Here is a 20,519-nt window from a genome sequence, read left to right on the forward strand (position 1 = left end):
CCGCGGCTCCCCGGAGCTGCCCAGCGCAGCAGGCCCGGCCCGGCCCCCGGCTGGCCCAGCGCGCCCCAGGCCCGCCCCGCCGCGGCACCGCCCGCCCAGTCCGGCCCGCCCCGCCCGCCGCCGCCAGGTGCCGGAGCCGCCGCCGGGAGCCGGTAGGTGCCTTTGGGCGATGGGGATCGGTGCGGGACCGGCGGGACCCGGGGGGATCCGGGGGGCTGCGGCGGGAAGGCGGCCCAGGCCCCCTCAGCCCCGGACAGGCCGCGGCGGCCGCCCGGCAGCGGGGCCGGCTGGACACACCGGAGGGAGACACTGAGAACCGGGGGTGACACCGAGCACCGGGGGGGACACCAGGCATGGGGGGACACCGAGAACCGGAGGGGGGATACCGAGCACGGGAGGACACTCGGCACTGGGGGGACACTGAGCGTAGACGGGGACGCAGGCAGGAGAAGACCAGCACTACGCTTTTGGAAAGAAAAAGGATGGAAATCAAGCCCTGGTTAACTCAGTGAGGGGGAAGCAGGCCGAGGGAAGGGCTCGGTGCTCGGCCGTGGGTGCTCGGTGCTCGGTTCGCTCGCTGCGGGGCCGGGGAGGTCCGGCTGGATGGGGCCGTGGGCCCGGAGAGCCGCGGGAGGCAGCAGCCCTGGCCTCGCACGGGCCTTTACCGCTGACCAAGTGTCGCAGGCGCTGTAAAATCTTACAGAGCTCCGGCTCTGTGCCCTCAGCACTGCCGGGACGGGTTGGGACGGGAGGGCTGGGATGAAATTTAATCGGGGGGAAAGCGAGGTCGCGTACTTGGGAAAAGACTTCCCGGTGTAAGGCGAGCGCTGCTGCCCGGCCGAGGTCATGAGCTGAGAACGGCGGGGGCTGCAGGGAGGGCACAGCTGAGAGAGGAGCAAATGTGATCCAGACAGATCCTGGGAGAGAGGAGCAAATGTGATCCAGACAGATCCTGGGAGAGAGGAGCAAATGTGATCCGGACACATCCCGGGAGAGCAGGGAAGCAGGCCTAGGAACGAGTGTGTGTGTGTGTTTCCAGTTAGCCCTGCTCTGAGACCAGCTCGCCCAGTGGTCAGCGATGATGAGCCCATTTTAGAGGAGCAGAAAGAAGCTGAGGTGTCTTGACAAGCAGGAAGAGAAATGATGATGGTGAGGATAATATTGGCACATTGGCAGTGTGAAATGAAGAGAGCTCCTTCAGTTAAGGCATAGTGTGGCACAGCAACAAACACCAAGGAATAAACATTATGGGGAAGTTGTGGGGTTTTTAACCATTAGAATGGTGAGATCTGGGTTCTCCCTCCCAAGGGGACTGGAAAGGCAGAGGGTAGCAGCTGTAAGGCAGTGTTTGGTTGCTTTAGGAAAAGCACAGGGGGTGGTAGTTGCTGCTAAACAGAGGAATGAGGTTGGGATCCTGGGGAGAGCTCCAGGGCTGTGTAGAGGAGTGGGAACATGCAGGCTGGGATGGACACTGCCATGCCAGTGTCCTCTGCATCCTGCACATGAGCCATGCTCAAGGTTAAACTTCTCCAGGTCCCTGCAAATGTAGGTTTGTGCCCCTTGGCCAGAGGAAAAGCTGTTCTGAGGTGGTCTCCTTGCACCAGTGAGAACTGGAGAGGGGACTGGCAGTTGTCGGTTCTAGGCTGAGCCTAAAATATCAGGTGGTAGAGATGAGATCCAGGCACAATGATTTTAAGTAGCAATGCTTAAATTATAATTCTAGTGGGTTTGGGCTGAGTGTAGAACTCTCTGAGAAACTCTTTGGGAATATGCACAAGAGCCTCTTGTTTGTTCCCTTCACTCAAAGTACTTAAAATGGGGCTTTAATTTCAGCAGGGACCCTGCTGATTACAGAGTGTGATTTTTTCCAGAGTAGGCAGCAGGGAAAACTACAGTGAGTATTACACAGACATAGCATGGTGTATAACCACAGTATGTAATTCATGTTCAGGAGCTACACAAACTCCTGTGGAAGCACAGGCTGCAAACTTCCCTCTCCCAAAGGCTTCTCTGTGTCAGTGTTGTGGTGACATGATGTGCCCCAAGAAATCCCTGGAACTGTTCAGCCTTGTACCTGCTCTGTTCTCCTCAGGTGTTCCATGAGGAGCTAATTCCTGCTTGGAGGCAGGCAGGTGGTGACTTCATGGCTGTGACAAGGGCAGGGGGCTGGAGCAGTGTCCCCAGATGTCCCTGGGCAATGCCAAGTGGAGCAGACGTGGTCAGTCGTGCCCAGCTGCCCTTACAGGGTGGTGGAGCTGTGGTGGCTGTGTGTGCTCAGGCTGGTGCTGGGAATGGATGTCTGTGTTCCTGCTGAGAACCAAAGCATCCTGCCACAGGTGTGACAGGGACAGTCACACTAAGGGGGCTTCTCTGATTTCAGAACCTTCCTAATAAGATGGAAGACCGTGCTGAGCTTCTTGTGTTCCCTCAGTGGGTCTTGCACGTCAAATTCAGTTCTGAAACTCCCTTCCTTGTGTTCCTTCTCTGCTCTGTCTTAGCTGCAGTTACCAAGGGAGGGAGAATGTCTCCCTCAGCACCTGGTGTTGGTTTATGAGCATCTTTGTGTAGGTCACTTCCAAATCAGCTCTTTCTGTGCCTGGGAAGCCACAATGGGCACTTCTTTCCTTCTGGATGGGGCACACACACATCCTGGGAGCACAGCTAAGGGGCTCCTGTAGCTGAGGGATGTTCAGGCAGGGCTCAGACTAAAGCCTGTCCACAACATCTGTGTGTTTTGGGGGGAGTTTGGGTCCTTGTCACAGTGTTGGCACCTGCAGAAGTGTTGCCACTGCCACTCTTACTCACTAGCACGGCCAAAAAAGGGATGAAAGTCATTTTATCATGGAAAAGAATATATTTTTTCCCTTTCAACTGTGAATTTAGCAGATAAATGCATGTGTTTAAAAGATGGTGTTGATCTTCCAGTATGAGGATGAGTGGTTTTGGAAGGAAATTCACAAACTTGTTAGTGTCTGCTCTGATCCAAGACTTGTTTTCTGCTTGTGGGTAAAGAGAAGTATGAAATTCAGAGTTCTATGTCTGTTTGTGCTACATTGTACAGCCCTATATGTGATTTCTTATGATTGCTTTAATCAGGAGAGACTATGCTGGATTGAAAGAAACTAATTTTTTTTAAAATAGTGGGTTTTGTGGGGTCTGCAGTGGGGCTGGTGCTTCACTCCTGCCACTATTAGCAGGGCTCTGTACCATGTGACAGCTTTCTGTACCTTTCCAGGAAAGGCTGGTGGCTGCCAGGTGAGCCAGAGAGGCAGTAAATAGCATTTGCATAATAAGGAGATTAAAGTAATGACAAAGCCACCAGGACTGAGTATAGCTGAGCTTCTAGACAGGTGTGTCTCAGAAGGTGCTCTCCCAGAGTGGGCTGTGCAAAGGTGCTGAGCACAGGGTGGGCAGGAGAGTCAGCAAACAGATGCTGATATGCCTGGTGGCTCTCAGCCGCAGGCAGGGATGTCCCAAAAGGACTTGAATTGTGCATTACTCTTCCCTTTTCCCTGATACAAGAACAGTAATGGTTTCTGGTGGGAACTTTAGTAGTTCTGCAGGACACTGGAGGTTTTTGGTTGGTTTTGCTTCCAGGACCTGATTTTGCAGCTCTTATGCAGGCAAAGGACTCCAGCCTGTAGCAAATCCACTCTCCTGAAGGTTTCAGAGCAAGGCACCTGAGCACACCAGTGTGCAAGCACAGAGGTCTGTGTACACTTTTTCCTTCAAAAAACACACAATGAGCAACTTCTGCCTTGGGATGTGATGTTCACTTGCTGTTTTCCTGCTGTTCCCAAGCAGCCCTGGGTATCCATCTCACAGCTGGAGAGGAGCAGTGCCACTTTATGAGCAGTGTCAGATCTTTACATGCTCTGCATAGGACCTGTCTCCTCCTCTGATCAAAGGGGATGCAATTGGAGCAGCTGCCATAGGAAACCACAATCAATCTTCTCACCAGAATAAAGTCTCTGAGGCAAGGGGAGCTCAGATTTTATTTCTGGCATGGAACTCTCAAGGTGCTGTTAGTTTTGCTTTGGGCCCCTTAGTTCTGAGCTGCCTTGTGGCTTCAGTCTTAAATTAGTGTGTTTGTGGTGGTGAGAAAGAGCTGTTTGAGAGCAGCCCTGTTCTGGTCATTGGTCTGGGTGGAGGATGGAGCAGGAGCAAAGTGCTGCATGCTGCACATCTCCACGTGGGGCTCTTCAGTGCAGCTGTATTTAATCTGGGCTCTCTTAGCAGGCCTGCACTGAGGGTAAGAAAATAAAATAAATAGCTTCAAAAGGTGGCAATGGGATTAACATCTTAGGAACTGTGCAGAGCAGGTGCTGGCAGTGCATGTTTGACTTGGTACCACTTGGCATGATGGAACCTGAGATCATCAGAGAATGAAGAGCTGACCTGGGGCTTTCTGTGCAAATTAAGTAATAGATTTCATTTTTACTGTGATTACTGTGCATTAGTAATAGTTCTATCCTTTGCCTCCTTTATACATAAGAAAATGGAATATTACCTAGTTCTCCTATAGATTTTAGTGATGTCTTGTGCAGGCTGACCTAGAACAGAGGCTGGACAGAGTTAAAGAGTAAAGCAGGGATTTATTAGAAGGCCTCAGTGGATCCACCTTGGGCAGCACAAGAGCCCAGCCAGGGCTGCACCCAAGATGAACCAAAAGGAGCACAAAATGCATGACTGGTCACGGGATCTCACGCTTTTATGAGTTCTAGTCCATTTGTATATTTGAGTTAATTGTCCAGTTACAGCTTTAGGTTATGAAGTCTCATCCTCCTTGTTTTTCTCTCTTCAGCCCATGTTGTTTGTGCTCTTGGGCCTGAGATTTGGAACATTTGTCCTTGGTCCCCAGCTGGAGAAGGAATTGTTTTGGCTCCCTACTCTGTGAAGAGAGCTCACCATCCCTTAATATGAAGCTCAGAAGTGCAACACTAAAGCAGTACATAATCTGAAAAATATAAAAGCTAAACCCTGAGGCATCATTAGGATAAAGCATTTGTGCTGAGATGGGAGTCCCACTGCCCTGAACTCCTGTGTATGTTCCTGAACCTTCTTTGTTACCCAGTCTCTGCATTTAGAGGAAAATCTTCCCTACCTTGCACTAACAGCCTGGCTCCCTATTAACACTTTTGGAAGATGTTTTTGGAAGAAAAATTCTGCTTCAAGCTTACACATTTACTGTTCCATCCTGCATTTTGTCTTACAGTCCTAAATTCCATCACACCTTACTGTGATTCATGTACATCAGCCCATGCTGTAGCTGTGTTTCATCTTTCTTTGCTCCTTGCATTTTGCAGAGAAACGAATTTCACTCACAGTTGGAACCATGAGAGCCTGTTTGCTTTGGGGCAGTTTCCTTGAGCTGTCATTCTGGAGTTTGTGTCAAGGTTGGCTCTATCCATGAAGGGCTTGTGGTTTTCCCAGCCCTTCCCAGAGCTGGAAGAGGTGAGCAGTTACAGCTGAGCACAGGTGATCTGCCACAGGCTGGGGACAGCAGGCTTTGTCCTCTGGGGACCCATTCCCCACAAGCAGCAGCTCTGGGGGGCTTCCCACTTCCCACCTTTGCAACTTCAATCTGGCAGTACCTCACAGGGCAAGAGAAAATGAATTAAAGGGTGTTTTCCAGATATGTTTTCAAACACAGCTGTTTGCTTGAAAAGATAGATATGGCAGCAACACACAACTTTCCCAGGCATTGTCCTGGGGGAGGCTGTGAGAAGATCAGAGAGAAGAATGAGAAACAATTCTTATCTTCACTTGCTGCACCTGTTGTGAACATGTGCAATGTGTTATGGAGATTTGTTTACTAAAGGGTGATTTCTTAACTGGCCAATGGTGATGGTGCTTGGATTCAAGGACCAATTGGCTCCACCTGTTCCATGCCTGTCTGTAAGGCTGATGGGTTTCTTAATAAGAGTAATAAAATAAAGGGATTGATCAGCCTTCTGAGAAGCATGGAGTCAATGTTGATTATTACCCCTTTGGGGATGCCATGTTACAACACCCTCCCCTTCCCTGATTTGTGAAGGATCATCAAGGAATTGTATGAAAAATAAGCCCCTCATTGCTCAGAAATCTCTTCCTCCCAGAGCCCCACAGCTGGAGAGCAGGTGTAATCTCTCAGATGATGGGTGAGTGAACAAGATTACTGTCCTGGGGAGAATTATTGTCCAATTGATTTGATTTAGGTCACAGAACAAAGATTGTCATGTGGGAAGAGTTTAGCTGGGGGCCAGGCAGGCTGTGCTGAGGCTGGTTGTGAGATGGGAGCGCTTGGCTTGGCTCCTCTGTTCACAGAGTTGTGGGAAGCCCATCCAAGTGTGTTTTACCTCGTGCCCTTCCACTGTGGGGAAGGGAAATGGCTGCTCACCCTCTGCTAATGGCATCCTGAGATGGATGTGCTTTTCCAAAGGGAAAGCTCCTGCACAGCCTGTAAATCTTTTGGATGCTAATGCTGCAGAGGAACAAAAATCAGGGCACAAACTGGGAGCAATTTGTGTCCTGGCAGCCAGGGGCTGGTGCTGGGAAGCACCAGCAACTTTTCCTGGTACAACAATTTGCTTCCCACAAGCAGAGGGAGGGTCAGATGAATTTAATGGCAGTGCCATTCATTTGCAGAGCTTTTGAAAATAAAGATTGACTAATATGTTCTGGATTGACTTGCTCATATCTCCAAGACCCAGAACAGCTGCTGTCCCATGGTTTTTCTCCTTCCTTTTGGGTTGGTTTGTTGTGGGTTGTTTCTTTTTTTTCCAAATGGCCATGACTCAGCCCTTCCCTGCTGCTCTCTGAGTTTCCTGGTTTCTGAATAGGCTATTCTTGGGACAGCAATTCCTGACAGATAGGAACAAGGCGAGTGTTGTGTTGTTTTCTTCTCTATTTCTTCTGTGGCCTGTGAAAATGCTCTGCTTCCCTCTGATTTTTGCCTTTTTCCCACATTACTGAATCCTCCTAAATTGTTGGATGTCATCTGGGGCACGTTTTTGCCCTTGTAGCAAAGGAGCCCTCTCAGACATGACCCAGGCTTGCACAGCAGCCGCTTTTCTTTCCCAGCAGGCTGGTGGGGACAGTCCTGAGCATGGAGGGTGAGATGCTCCAGCTCTGTCTGTTCTGAAGCTTCAGTCTGCCTTGGTGTAGCCCCTCCAAGGAGCTGAGCTTGGCTCTCCAGGGATCTCCTGGCCAAGGGGTAGATACAGGTGAGGACCAGCACATGGTGTCACGTCCATGGAGGGTCAGGTGGCTCAGCCTGGCTGTGGGTACACGCTGCCTTTGTGTGCACTGTCACAACTAAAGGGAAAATACCATCTTGAATTTAAAACCAATGAAAAAACCCTTTCTGATGGCTTATTTATTGCCCCCCTGCAGATGGCCGAGGTTAGAAGCTGAAGGATGCTCTCTCTGAAAGGTGCAGTTACCCAGCCTTTTCAAACAAAAAGCTTTTGGATTTGTTCTGAAGTTTGTTCCTCTGTAGTGTGGGCTGGGGAAAGTCACCTGCTGTGGCAGGGAGCACCCCCAGGCCAGGTGTGCTGGCTGCTGCTCTTGATGTGCAGTTGGAAGTGAAGGAGTTGTCTAATACTGAACAACCTTTGCTGGAGTTTAGTTTTATTATGAGCCCAGCTCTTTCTGTCAAACCACAGTTGTATGTGAGGGAGAAATAGCCTAAACTCTTGTATATTTGCCTTGAAAATACAGTTGGCTTTTTGAAAAACCAGAGGGACTCTGTTTTCTCAAAGCCTGTAGTTACCAAGAGAAATTTCTCAGACTAGAGGGCTCAAAACACAGGGGCAGTGTTCTTCCTTAGCATCCCTCCACGTTTTTGGATATGCTGTATTGTTGTTAAGCCAACCAAGAGAAAAGCTGCTCTGTGTGAGGAGGCTTTGAGAACATTCACTGCCAGATTAAATTAGCCTTTCTGAGAATAAATTAGTGGTTGTGATGCAGGCAGCCCCACTCTCTCCAGCTGTAAAATCTGTGCGTGCTGGTACCCGCAGCAGATAAATGATGTGTTCAGGGCTCTGCTGTTAACAGGAGATTACATTTCTGGCTGGGGATGAATGAAAAGCCAGCCTGTTAGATTTTATTGATTATTTCTTCAAATGAGAAGCATTTCCTTTTAAAGCATTTAATTTTCAAGCATTTTATTTCAAAAAGGAGGGAAAGGAAATCATGGACTAGAGCCAAAGCTGCACCCCTGCTGCAGTGACTCCAAGCTGAGATGCTTTTGAGGTCCTGAGGGGTGCCAGTCACCCAGCTCATGGCAGGAGAGGAGCTGGATCCATGTGTTGGAGGGGAGGATAAAGCCTGGAATATGGAGTAGGGGATAGGATTTTGGCTGCTGCCCACTCTTCTGGGTTTGTGTTTTTAGCTGAGCACTGGATAAAAAGCTGCTGCTGGTGTGTGCATGCTGCCCTTTTCTAAGAGGCATCTTTGGTTTGTCTCCTGATTAACTGAATGCCTCTATTCTGCTTTGTGCTAGATCAGGAAGTGCTTGCAGGAGGCTGGGCCTGTGCTGAAGCCTCAGCTTGTCCTTCCCACCTGCCCTGCTGGGACCACTCAGCTCCTCCAAAATCTTCACTTAGGCTTTGAGCAAAAGGGGAATAGGTTCCCTTTCCTGGTGTTAAATATCAGCTCTTCCCCTGGGCTTGTTGCAGCTCTTTACAGAGATGTCATCTGGAGCATATTTTGTGTTTTGGGAGCAGAGGTTTCCCCCAGAGTTGGTGGCTGCCACAGGGGGTGTTAATTTAGCCTTTCAGCCTCTCTTTGCTGTGATTCAGGATGGTTTAGCGTGGTGGGAGCTCAGTTTGGAGCTGCCTGCTGAGCTGTTCTGATGTGAGAGAAAACAGTTCCCAGGCGGTTTAGTGTGGTGACTGTGGCAGCTGCTCTGCCTTCCTCAGGCTCAGGAGGGGATTTGAGCAGCTGAGCTGTTCACCTGCCCCGAGGGCATCCTGCTATTATGGGCTTGAATCTCCCCTGTCCCATCCTCTGCTGGGGGAGCAGTGCCCCTGCCTCAGGACTGCTCCAAACCCCTGACCAGAGATGGAGCAGCAAGGCAGGGAGGTGTTCTGTGGCAGAAAGGGTTTGGAAGAGCCCAGAGCAGGGACCTGGGGAGGGGTGTGCTGGGTGTTAGCGCTGCTTGGAGTCCAGCTCTGTCCTAGATTTTCAGTAGGAGCTTTGGGGAAGGGGTTATGAAGGAGTTGGCAGGAACTGGTGCTGCAAATTGAAACCACAGTCATGGAGTAGCCAGGTCAGGTGGGAACTGGGGGAAGAATTGGGGATAGCAGGAGCTCTGTGTAACTTGGGGGTGCCCAGCACTGGCTACACTCAGTAGCTGTTGATTAATCCAAGGGGTTTTCCCTCTGGGACATTGTCTGGGACATTGACATCTTTGAGCAGCCCAAATGAGTTGGGCTTGGGAGCAGGGCAGTGCCAGGTACCCTCCTCCTGTCCCAGTGCCAGGGGACAATCCAGCCCCATGCTGGTGGCTCTGGACAGCTCCAGGAGAGGTCTCAGTCCGAGCTGGGGAGTTCTGTGGGAGCAAGGCAGTGACTGTGGTACCAGGAATGGCTTCAGCATGGAAGAGTTCCTCCTGTGCACATCTTGGGATGTGTGTGGCTGCTCCTTGCTGGCAGTGGGACTCAGGAGACATCTCAGACCTCACACACATTGATCCTGCTGAACCCCAAACCCTCTCCTTTGCAAAGAGTGAGCCTTGGCCTTACATAAAACCGAGTGCCACAGAGCACTTCGCACTAGTCCTCAGAAAAAGGGCAAGGTGACATTGTACCAGTTAAATCTGAGTGTCAGCAGCTTCTCTGGCACCAAGGCAGGGGAGCTGTGAGCATGGGAAATGCTCCTGCTGGAGACTGGAGCAGTGCTACAGTGAGCACTGCTCTCCTCGGCTGAGGGAACATCAGTGCCTGGCAAATGTTCTGTACAGCACCCGAAAATGGATCTGGAATCACCACCAATGTATTCAAAATTACTTCATTGTGTTGCAAAATCTGCAAGGGAATTCTGAACACGCTCTTGGGGCTCTGATTAATTCTGAAACTGAAATGCAAAACTGCTGATCAGCTCTGATTCTAATTTCCTCCTCCCTTGGAGCTCTCTGTGTCATTTAATGGACGTCACACATGTCCTCAGTCTGATTCAGCAATGATGTAGCTGTGCTATTTGACTTTCTCTCAAAAAATTCTGTAGAAGGAGGGAGAAATGAAAGAGTGTTTAAAGAAATAAAATCTTTTTAATTTGATGTTGGAAAGGGAATCTATAAAACCCTGGGGTTTGCTGTGAGACATAGTGGATACTCATTGTATATTCACCTTCTCTGTACTGCTGTCCCCCAAATGGGAGGCAGCAGATGCTGACAGCAGGAGATGCTTTTTTGTGTAGGTAACTGAAGAGCAATACTTGGTGCTTGGGAATGACCTGGGGTGCTCCATGGAGAACCTCCAGGCTGCCCAGCCTCCAAACCATGAGTGCTGGGAGTGAGAGGGACTGACAGTTCTGCCTTTGATCCCTTTCTAACTCATCCTTAAGCCTCTGTTCTGGGCTGCTGTCAGAGGTGAGCTCGGATCTGTGGCTGTGCTTAAGAGCTGTGGATCTTCTCCCGACCTCCTGCGGCTTCTGCTTGCTGTTAAGCTTCTTGAGCTGGGGTATTTTTGTTTGCTTGTTTAAATGAACAGCTATTCTTGTGGCACAGTTGTGTTTCGTGCTCCATTAAAACACACTCTTGGAGTAGATGTTGGGTTTAGTTGCTTGAGATTCTGGCAGGTTGTGTTATCACCATTATTAACAGATATCAAAGGGATGATGTAATGCAGGATGTATCCTCTCAGGGGGGAAATTAAGTAGATACAGAGGACTGGAGGCAACAGCTGTTGCTATCACTGGATGCTTTCCCATGGATGTTATCAAGTGTTAGCTTGGATTCTTTGTGAACTGCAGTGAAAGAGCTCTCTGCTTCCCCAGGGATTTGGCTTGCAGCACCCTCCTTTTCTCATCTCTCTGGAGCACATTGGTAGGATGCAGAGGAGCTCAGCTTTATCTTTAATGTTGCTTTAATCACATCCATGAGCACACCTGGTGTTTTGCAGCCTGTCTCTCCCGTGCAGCCAGGAACCTGCTGGAAGGGTCTGAACAGTGAGCATCTCCTGTGGGGCTGCAGTGTGCTCCCTGCTTGCTCCATGTTCACAAAACTGGCTTTTGGGGGCCAAATTCAGCTGTCCTGGTGGTGCAGAGTGCTCTGTCTACACCTCAGCTTTCCCCACTGTCCTGACACGTGGAAGAGCTGGGGTCCAGTGTTGAAGTGTGGGGTTGTGACCCCTCCTCCCTTGCAGCCCCTCCTGGATGTCACCGTGAGCTCTTGCCAGCCCATGATGCTTCCCACAGCCCTGTGCCACATCCTGGGAGCCAATAGCAGACAGAACGAGCCACCTCGGTTTGTTCTTTTCATCTTGGCTGGTTTTTCTTTAAATATCCAGGTTAAGCAGGTCCTGGCAAGGCTGTTTCTGCAGCCCCGGTGTGAAGAGCCAAGAGCGCTCGGTCAGCCCATCCGGAGGCAGCAGCACTGGAGAGAATCCCAGAGGCGGCCGCAGGTCCTGCAGGCGCTCCTCCCGCACTTAACCCTTCGTGGGAGTTGCACCCGAAGCCTCCTTGTTTTAAGCAGGGAGGATTTTGTGTCTGGTTTTCCTGATATCCATGAGGAGGAGCTGCTGGATGTGGTAATTTGAATCTCTGGCCAAGGACAGCTGAGCCAGGCTGCGCTGTGGAGATTATCTGATTGTGCTTTGGATTTAATGCCCTGAGAAATCTTGCTTTGGATACAGCACCTGGCTGGCAGCGAGGATCCTGCTCTGAGGTGATTTGTCTGCTGGGTGCTGATGGCACACAGAAGGTCAAAGGATACGTGCAAGGTCCCCAGGTAAACAACTGCAATGGGGAAGCTCCTCTGGAGATTCACCTACTGGAGAGCAGAGCAGGGAGCTTTGGCTGTCTGACATACCTGCTTCAAATGATGAAAAACCTTCTTCTCCAGCATTCCTTTGTTTTAAAGGAGAGCTGCTGGCCTGCCTTGCCAGCTGAGCTTTCTGTGCCTGCGCTGAAGGAACAGCCTGACCCTCCTGGAAGAAGCAATTTTCTGCAGCTGAAATCTTAGTGCAGAAGTGTGGAAGAAATCTGCTGTTCTGGGAGCAGCCTGGCTGTTCTTGAACAGTGGGTTTGTGCTCCCTGGCAGTGACTTGGACTTGGGAAAACGCAGCTGAGTTGCTCAGAAAAAGAACAGACCTTTCCTTCAGTCCTTCACTTGGGTTTCTGTTTCCATCGGCGCCTTGCAGAGCGTTGCAGGCATGCGCCCTCTGGCTGCCTTGGCTGAGAGCAGGATGAGGCGTTGAGGAGGTGCTGCCAAGGTTAGCAGTGGGTAAAGGAGCGGGTACATGGTCAAGGATTGCCAGGACATCCTCTCTGAAGGAGGCTGGAGCACTCTGTGCTGTTTATTCCTCCTCCTGGTTCTGGGGAGGTGATGTGCAGGCTGGGGGCAGCAACTGCGCATGGGAAGAGGCAAAGCTGAGGGGGAGCTTTGGCTTGTTTGCATGGAAAACATCTTTTTGTTGTTCTGCATAAAAACCAGGCAGAAATAACCACTGATAGTGCTTGCTCAGCAGAGATTGATGCTGCCTTTCCTTTGGAGGTAAGAGCTGTCTGGTGGGATTGCACGTGGTGGGAGCTGAGCCACGTCCCTGCACGCTGTGCCAGAGGGCACAGCACAGGGAGGGCAAAGCCTGGGAGCTCTGGGCACAGCATGGGCAGAGAAGAACATCCCTGGGAGCTCTGGGCACAGCAGCACAGGGAGGGCAAAGCCTGGGAGCTCTGGGCACAGCATGGGCAGAGCCTGGGAGCTCTGGGCACAGGTGTAACACAGGGAATGTGCAGCTCCAGGCTGGGTTTGGAGGTGCTGTTCAGAAATGCCATTGTGGAGGAGGGAATTGGGATTGCCACAGTCAGGGTATGGCTCTGTCCCCTTCAGCTGCTCGGTTCTCCCTCCTTGCTGCTCCTAAAACTCCTTTTGAAGAGTAACAGACTTTGGCTCAAATGACATTTTGCCAGCATCTAATTGACCTTTTGTGCCCATACCCTTCCTAGTCTCAGTATTTCCCAGTTTCTGGAGCACGTAACCTGTGGCACACAGGTGTCTTTCATGGGGCCAGAAAACCTGGGATGGTGTTGGCCACAATGCTGTTCCTATTTCTAAAGCATTTCTAAATGCTGGGCTCAGTGGGGGCCCAGCATCTTCAGGACTCTTGGCTGGTAAAGCTGTATTTCCAAAAGCCTGGAAGCTGCAATCTGTATCTCTTTGATGTGCAGTGAAGCTGAAAGTGCTTGTATATTTTCTCTTATGTATTCATTGAATTTTAGTGTGTTTTTTTTCCTTTTTCAAATATCAGAAGGGTTTTTTTGGTGGTTTGTTTTTTTTTTTTTTTTTTTTTTTTTTTTTTATCATGGAGGAAGAAGCTCCAAAAATGTGCAGCAGCAGCTTTTGAAGTGTCAACGTCACTGAACGTGGCTGAGTATGAACAAATGCTGCTTCCTGTCTTAGGGCTGGAGCCACTGCTCCCATGGAGGAAGCAAAGCTGAGTTGCTGTGCATCTCAGTCACAAGTGCAGCAGCAAGGACAGCACAGGCTGTTTCAGTGTGGGATGGATCTCAGAGCTGCTGTGAGGCTGACTCAGAGCTGCTGGGGCCAGCACTGCACCAGCAGGGCTCACACGTGAGCTGGACCTGCCAGCATCTGCTCTGCCCTTGCCAGGTTTGTCTCAGCTGTGGAGATTTCATCTGTGAGGAGGCAGCCTGAGGCACAAACAGCTGCTGCTGGGGAAGAATGGCATGAGCAGACCAAATCTGAATTATCTGTGTCCATCCACTTTGTGGCATTATCTGGTTTATGGTTTTATCTGTTCTGGTGGCACAATATTCCTAGTCCCACTGCACACCAGTTGTTTTTGGTGAGTTGTGCCCACCTTGGAAATTAGGTGGGATGTGCAGACCTTTCCATGTTTGAATCCCAAACTGTTTCTGCAGTGATGTAACAGAGGGAAATACAGCCAGCATGGGATGCTGGACCCTGACACATCAGCTCCTCTCATCACTGCTGGAAGTTGCTTTGTATCAGTTTTGAGCATGTCAGTGATGAGAACCAGAGCTTTGGGGTATTGATCAATGCCCTCTGGACAAGGGATGGAGGGACAGGACACAGGGAATGGCTCCCACTGCCAGAGGGCAGGGATGGATGGGATATTGGGAATTAGGAATTGTTCCCTGGGAGGGTGGGCAGGCCCTGGCACAGGGTGCCCAGAGCAGCTGTGGCTGCCCCTGGATCCCTGGCAGTGCCCAAGGCCAGGCTGGGCAGGGCTGGGAGCAGCCTGGGACAGTGGGAGGTGTCCCTGCCATGGCAGGATGTTGTAATGAGATGGGCTTTAAGGTCCTTTCCAACCAAACCATTCTGGGATCCTACAATCCCTCATTAGCTGAGCTGGGGCTGCTGAGCACAGGAAGGAGGTGGGTTATAAAGCCCTGTGTTCCCACAGGCAGGGCTGGTGCTGCCCCACGGGCTTTGGCTGTGTGAGAAGCCTCAGACAGACCTCCTGGGGCTGAGAGCTGTGATCTGAACAGAGGACCTGGAAATCTGCTGTCATCTTCTCACCCAGGAGCTGCTGGAATGAGGTCAGGGAGCACAGAGCCAGGGGAGGACACACGGATTGAGGCCATGGCCAGGGCCTTTTCTGTGTGAGGCTGTGATGGAGCTGTCCTGGCTCTGTCTGTCACACTGCTGTGCCCCAGCAGGTTAATGGGAATCTTTTCCATTTTCTTTAGCAAATATCAATTCCCTGGGGACATGGGGGTTCTTTGCCTATCTTTGTGTTTAACTGATTGTGCTGGTTCTGCTTCCATAGTGGATTTATCCTCTGTGGTTAGTTTGCAGAGGAAGCCAGTAAAAGCTGTTCTTCCAGTTGAGAAGAGCTAATCTGCATTTGTAGCTGGAAATAGCATCTCCTCTCTCCATCCTGCTATGATAACCAGCTCCTTTTGAGTCTCAGGATCTTGCAGTGTGTCCTTGCTCCAAAGGACCCGCACAAGACATTGGTGATTCCATCAGAACTTAAACCTGGTAATTTTGGATGGTAATTTTGGAATACTGCAGGCTGTCAATGGTGAGGGATGGATGCTCTGGGGCAGCTCAGTGCCAGGGGGAAGCCCAGTGCCCCCTGGTATCCCACAGAGCTCTCTGTCAGAAATGGGCTGAGTTTTGTGCTGCTCACATTAAGATGAAAGAAAGCACAGGAAAGAAACAGCTTCTAAGAGGCTTAAAAGCAACAGGCTTTATTTTCCTCCTGGGAAGGGCACACAGCCAACATCTTGCTCTTTACAGATCTCTCTTAATAAGCAGAATATTGCATTAGGAGCAACTGAGGCTGCCAAGTGTGAGCAGAAGGGCCCTGCATCCCTGAGCTTCCCTCATCCCAGGGCACGTGTGGCTCTGGAGCCAGGGCTGGCTCCCTCCTGGGCAGGGTGGCAGCGTTCATGGCTCACCCTGGGGCTGTGGCTTCATCTCATGGGTGTTGATGGAGTGGCTGCTGGAGGCCTCCTCCTCTCCTGCCTTTTCTTGCCAGCTGCTTTGATGGGGGGAGTGAGGCTGGGGAGTGTTGAAAGATTATTATGGGAAAGCAGCATGTGAGCAGGAATGGGAGGAGATCTGTTGTGGGCACAGTTGGCTGTGAGGGAAGGAAAGCTCCCTGGCAGGCTGGTGTCCCCAGGTAAGGACTCTGGGCTGCTCTGCTTGGGCTGGGCTCACCCAGAACCCCTGCAGGCACGGGCACAGGAAGCTCTGAGGCTCCTGGATGTGCAGGCTTGGCTACTTGGAGAAGAATAAATCCTCCTTTTCTTCACATCCCCACTGAGCTAAAAGTGGGGATGTGAAGAACGGCCCAGTTTGAGCTTTGTAGGTCACTGAAGGAGAAGGCAGGCTCTGCAGTGTGCCTGGAAATGCTCTGTGCCATGGCAACTCTGCTCGCCTGGCTCTTAAGGAAGAAACTGGAGTGAGAAGCAGGAGGAAGATGACCCCCAGCTGCCCTGGTGTTGCTCTTTGAAGCTGCCTGGCTTCAACTTCGGGGGGAGAAATTCTAGTGAGGAAATCTGGGCATCCTGGGGGAGACCCTGTGCTGTCAGGAATCAGCTCCTGGGGGGATCAGTGAGCAGCAGCAGGCCAGGTGCTGCTCCAGGGACTGATTCCATTTCCTGCTGCCCAGCAGGAGGCTGCTGGGGGCAGGGGGCTGAACCAGGAAAAAAGGAGTCGAATGAAGCAAAGCCATGCAGGTGAGGGAGGGATGGGTCTTCCTGCCTTGCTTGCCAAGTCTTTGGCTCTGCTTGACCTGGCAGCTGCAGGTGGAGGTGGCTGAGCCCCAGGGGCACCTCTGTGGGCACAGCTGCAATGCAGGGCTGGGGCAGCACTGGCTGCCTGTGCAGGCTGTGCCATGCTGGGCAGGCTGGCATGCTCTGGGCTGGCTGCCCAGCACGTGGCTCTGGTGACAGCAAACGGGACAAGCAGAGTCACATTTGCTCCTGGCCCGTTGGGGTGAGGGATGGAGCTCCCAGCACTGCTCCCTGGGCTCTGACAGCAGTGTCACCCTGTGCCATGCCTGATGGCAGCTGTCCCAAGCACTGAGTGAGCAGCCTCTCACTTGTATTTCCCAATTTAGTCACATCCTACCAGCTATAACTGAGCCACTGGAAATGGGGAAATCAGGTTTCTGGATGTTGTTGCATTTGCTTGGATCTCAGAGCATGTCAGTGGAGCTTTGCCACGTGCCAGGGACACAGAGCCTCATGCCTGCCATTGAGGGGGCACATGGGGAGAGAAGGGCTTTGGTGTGGCAGCCAGGACAATGCTGCAGCTGTGCCTCCTCTCCATCTCTGTAATTCACTTGTAATTCCTTTGACACAGACCCAGTGGAAGAAGTCACCTTCCCAACTACACTGCTCAGAGGAGCTGCTTCTCTCAGCTGTTGCTGCAGGGAAGAGGACAGGTAAATTCTACCCCTTGTAAAGTAACAGCTCCAGCTGTTAAATATGGTGTTGCCTTCACTCACTGGGTTTATTGAGAGATTTATTTGGAAATGCTCTGTGGGTTTGCACCCTCTGTCCTGGAGGTTTTGCTTCAGGCTCAGGGCAGGGGTCGTGCCATCCCTCAGGGCACACATTGTGTCCATTGGGGCTGTGGGCAGCTCTTCCCCACCTTTGGCACCCCAGTGATGCAGCCAGGTCTTGGCACAGCACATTCCAGCCCAGCCCTGCCCTGGAGTGTGGCCACGCAGCCCAGAGCTGCCCTGATGCACCAGGGGGGCTTTACATGGAGCTGCAGGAAGATTTTACACCTTGGAGTTGCTGCCTGCTCAGAGCCTGTCCAGCTTTGGGGCCATAGCCCTGGTTGTGCCTGGGGGAAGCTGAGGCTGCTGCAGTGCTGGCACCAGCCCTGGCCCCTCCGTTACCTGTCACCTGCATCCCCCCTCCATGTGCCTGTGGCACCGAGGGCTGCTGTCACCTGAAGGTCTCTGTCCCTGCAGGGCTCCTGAGCCATGTCCAACGATCCCCCCCCTCCGTACCCGGGGGGCCCCTCGGCACCGCTGATAGAGGAGAAGCACGGCCCCCCCTCGGCACCAGGTACTGGGGGGACCCTGCCACACACACAGCACCCAGCTGGGGGTGCCTGGCACTGCCTGGCTCCCTCTGTGCCCATGGCACCCTTGGGGGAGGCAGGAGGGCTCCTAGGGGCAATGACCCAGCTCAAAGCCTGGCACTGCTCCCTGCTGTGGGGAGAATTTGGGTTTCTTGTGGCCCAGAGGAGGATGTGGCTTAAGGGGTTGTCCCCTGTCTTGTCTCCCTTCCTTTTCTCCCTTCCCTGTCTCCCTTCCCTGCCTCCTTGGCTGCTGACTGTGTTTCCTTTCAGAGGGTGTCACCCCAGTGGTGGGACAGCCCCAGGGGGTTCCTATACCCCCTCCTGAGTTCGGACCCCCCCCATATGAGCCCCCCTCTCAGCCGGGGTTCATACCCCCCCACATGCCCACGGATGGCTCTGGGCCCTACGTGCCACCAGGTGAGTCCTGCAGGGGCTGGGGGACAGGGGGTGGGGATTGGCAGCAGCAGCACCCCCAAGAGGGGTTTGGGGCTGCCTTTTGGAGCTTGCAGGAGGCTCCTTGGGATGGGGTGGGGGCACGGTGCCTGTGGCAGGGCTGGCCCCAAGGCTGTACTCAAAGGGAGGCATTGCAGCAGGGTGGGGGCCTCCCCAGTAAGGACCTGGGCTCTCCCACCATGCACAAAGGTGCTCACTTGTTTGTGTTTCTCATTCACAGCAGGATATTACCCACCCCCAGGCCCTCACCCCCCCATGGGCTACTACCCTGCCCCAGGCCCCTACCCCTCTCCTGGTGGCCACACGGCCACAGTGCTGGTGCCCCCGGGAGCTGCCACCACAGTGACAGTGCTGCAGGGAGAGATCTTCCAGGGAGCCCCTGTGCAGACAGTGTGTCCCCACTGCCAGCAAGCCATCACCACCAAGATCTCCTACGAGATTGGGCTCATGAGCTTCCTTCTGGGCTTCTTCTGCTGCTTCGTGGGGTAGGTGCTGCAAGCAGAGCTGGGGCCTCGTGCTGGGTGCTCAGCCTGGGTGACCCAGTGCTGGTGGCCTTGGCTGAGCTGTTGGGCACGGTGGGGACCTTGGCACAGGGGTGGCACTGGAGCAGCAGAGGGGTTCCTGGGTGACAGCCCCTCCCATTGCATCTCTCGCCCCCGTGCCCAGGGGCTGCCCCAGCTCAGCATCTCTGCCTCTCCCTGTGCTCCAGGTGTGATCTCTGCTGCTGCCTGATCCCCTGCCTGTTCGATGACTTCAAGGACGTGACACACACGTGTCCCAACTGCAAGGCCTACATCTACACGTACAAGCGCATGTGCTAACGGCACCCGGGAGCCTCTGGAACGCCGCCGGCCTCGCCCCGCTGCTGTCCGTCCGTCCGTCCGTCTCCGCGTGTGCATCGCCCCTCCCCTCGCTTCCCGCCGGTGGTGTGTATGTGTTATCCCCGGCTCCTCCCGCAGAGCTGCCACCACTGCCCCCAGCTCTGCTCCTCACTGGGAATACTTGGGTTGGTGACGCTGGGGCACGGGGGAGGTGGCTGCTGGCCCCAGATGCTGTGTGGGGGCTGCGCTGCAGTGCACAGGCGTGGGGGGCATCGCTCTGCACCCAAGAGGCTCCAGGTGTGAGCGAGGCCCCTCTCACCTGGAGCACCCCTGGCAGGAGCAGCAGCTGCTGGAGGTGCCCAGCCCAGTCCCACAGTGCAGGGGGTGCCTGGCTGCAGGGAGGTGCTGGGCTGGGAGCCCAGGAGGGACCCAAGCGGCCCACGGTGCCCTCAGGGGATGCAGCAGAGCCTTTGTGGCGCTTTCAGGAAGGGGCTCAGTGACAAGGACACGGGGCAGTGCCACACACCAGGTTTCCGTGTGGTTCAAAGCCTCTTCCCGAGGGGAGGCAGAGCTGCCTCTAAGCACAGAGAGGGGCCCGGCAGCAGCACCGCACCCTTATCAGCACCTCCGTCCTGCCCGGCGGCCGCTCCAGCTGCATGCGCCTCCTCCTCCTCCTCCCAGCCCCGCCCGGCTCCGGGGGCAGGGACAGCCCCAGGCAGCCCCGGCCCCCCGAGAGCCAAAGCACACCCGGCATGTCCCGGCTGCCCGGCACGTAGAGTAGAGGAGTTTGTAACCAGGCTGCAGCTCCAGAGCCGCCCTGGGCCCGGCAGGGTCTCCTTGCATGTGGTGTAGGGGGTGTTTTTAGCTCACTCACCTGAGGCAGAAGGAAGGGGCAAGCAGGCAGCGACAGGAGCTGCCAGCAGCGCTCCCACGGCAGGGGTGAGAGGGGCTGGGAGCCGAGTTCAGCCTCTGCTCCCTCCCCTGCCCCTGCAGCTCCCAGAGCAAAGTGTGGGGGGGGGTCTCTCAGTACACAGGTCTGCAAACACAGCCTGGCCTGCACAGGCAGCTGCTGTTTGCTCAGGGCTGGAACTGTGGCACTAGTCAGTGTTTTTATGTAAATAAATAACAGACCCTGAACTCGTGTGCATCTGTTCTTCTCTCCTGCTCAAAATTCGCAGCAGCTCTGCCTGCAGGGGAGCTGAGGATGAGGGCAGGGTGGGGGTACAGTGGTACCAAGCACAGGAGGAAGAGCAGCAGCTTCTCTACCCTGCCAGGAACCCCCTCACACAGGAAAGCCCCAAGCCCTGACAGCACCTGGCTGTGTCCTCAGCAGGGCAATGATCCTCCCCACATGGAAACCCCAGGGAAAACAGCAGGGACAGTGGGGTGCCAGGGCAGGAGTTTCTCAGGGACTGCATGAGTCAGAGACAAGTGAAACAGGGTGGGACTGCACTCCCTTTCCCCCCCTCAGTCCCCAGCCTCTCCATTCTCACAATGATGTGCTTTTG

General features: G+C 53.3%; 1 protein-coding gene across 4 annotated transcripts; it reads left to right on the forward strand.

Annotated features, from left to right (window-relative positions):
• CDIP1 (cell death inducing p53 target 1) lies at positions 1-20,148 on the forward strand. 4 transcript variants are annotated; one of them, XM_077186850.1, is made up of 6 exons: positions 1-152; positions 17,006-17,087; positions 17,625-17,721; positions 18,008-18,154; positions 18,414-18,675; positions 18,900-20,148. In XM_077186850.1, exons 3-6 carry the CDS (start codon positions 17,637-17,639, stop codon positions 19,009-19,011), a joined length of 606 nt encoding a protein of 201 aa, XP_077042965.1. In that variant the 5' UTR covers positions 1-152; positions 17,006-17,087; positions 17,625-17,636; the 3' UTR covers positions 19,012-20,148. The 4 variants fall into 4 exon arrangements, with proteins under 4 accessions (XP_077042965.1, XP_054499964.1, XP_054499968.1 ...); XM_054643989.2 differs by having other exon boundaries at positions 4-152; positions 18,411-18,675; XM_054643993.2 differs by lacking the exon at positions 1-152 and adding an exon at positions 11,604-12,416 and having other exon boundaries at positions 18,411-18,675.
• The last annotated feature ends 371 nt before the right edge of the window (positions 20,149-20,519 follow it).

Source organism: Agelaius phoeniceus, chromosome 16 (assembly GCF_051311805.1).
Source record: "Agelaius phoeniceus isolate bAgePho1 chromosome 16, bAgePho1.hap1, whole genome shotgun sequence".
Lineage (NCBI taxonomy): Eukaryota > Metazoa > Chordata > Aves > Passeriformes > Icteridae > Agelaius > Agelaius phoeniceus.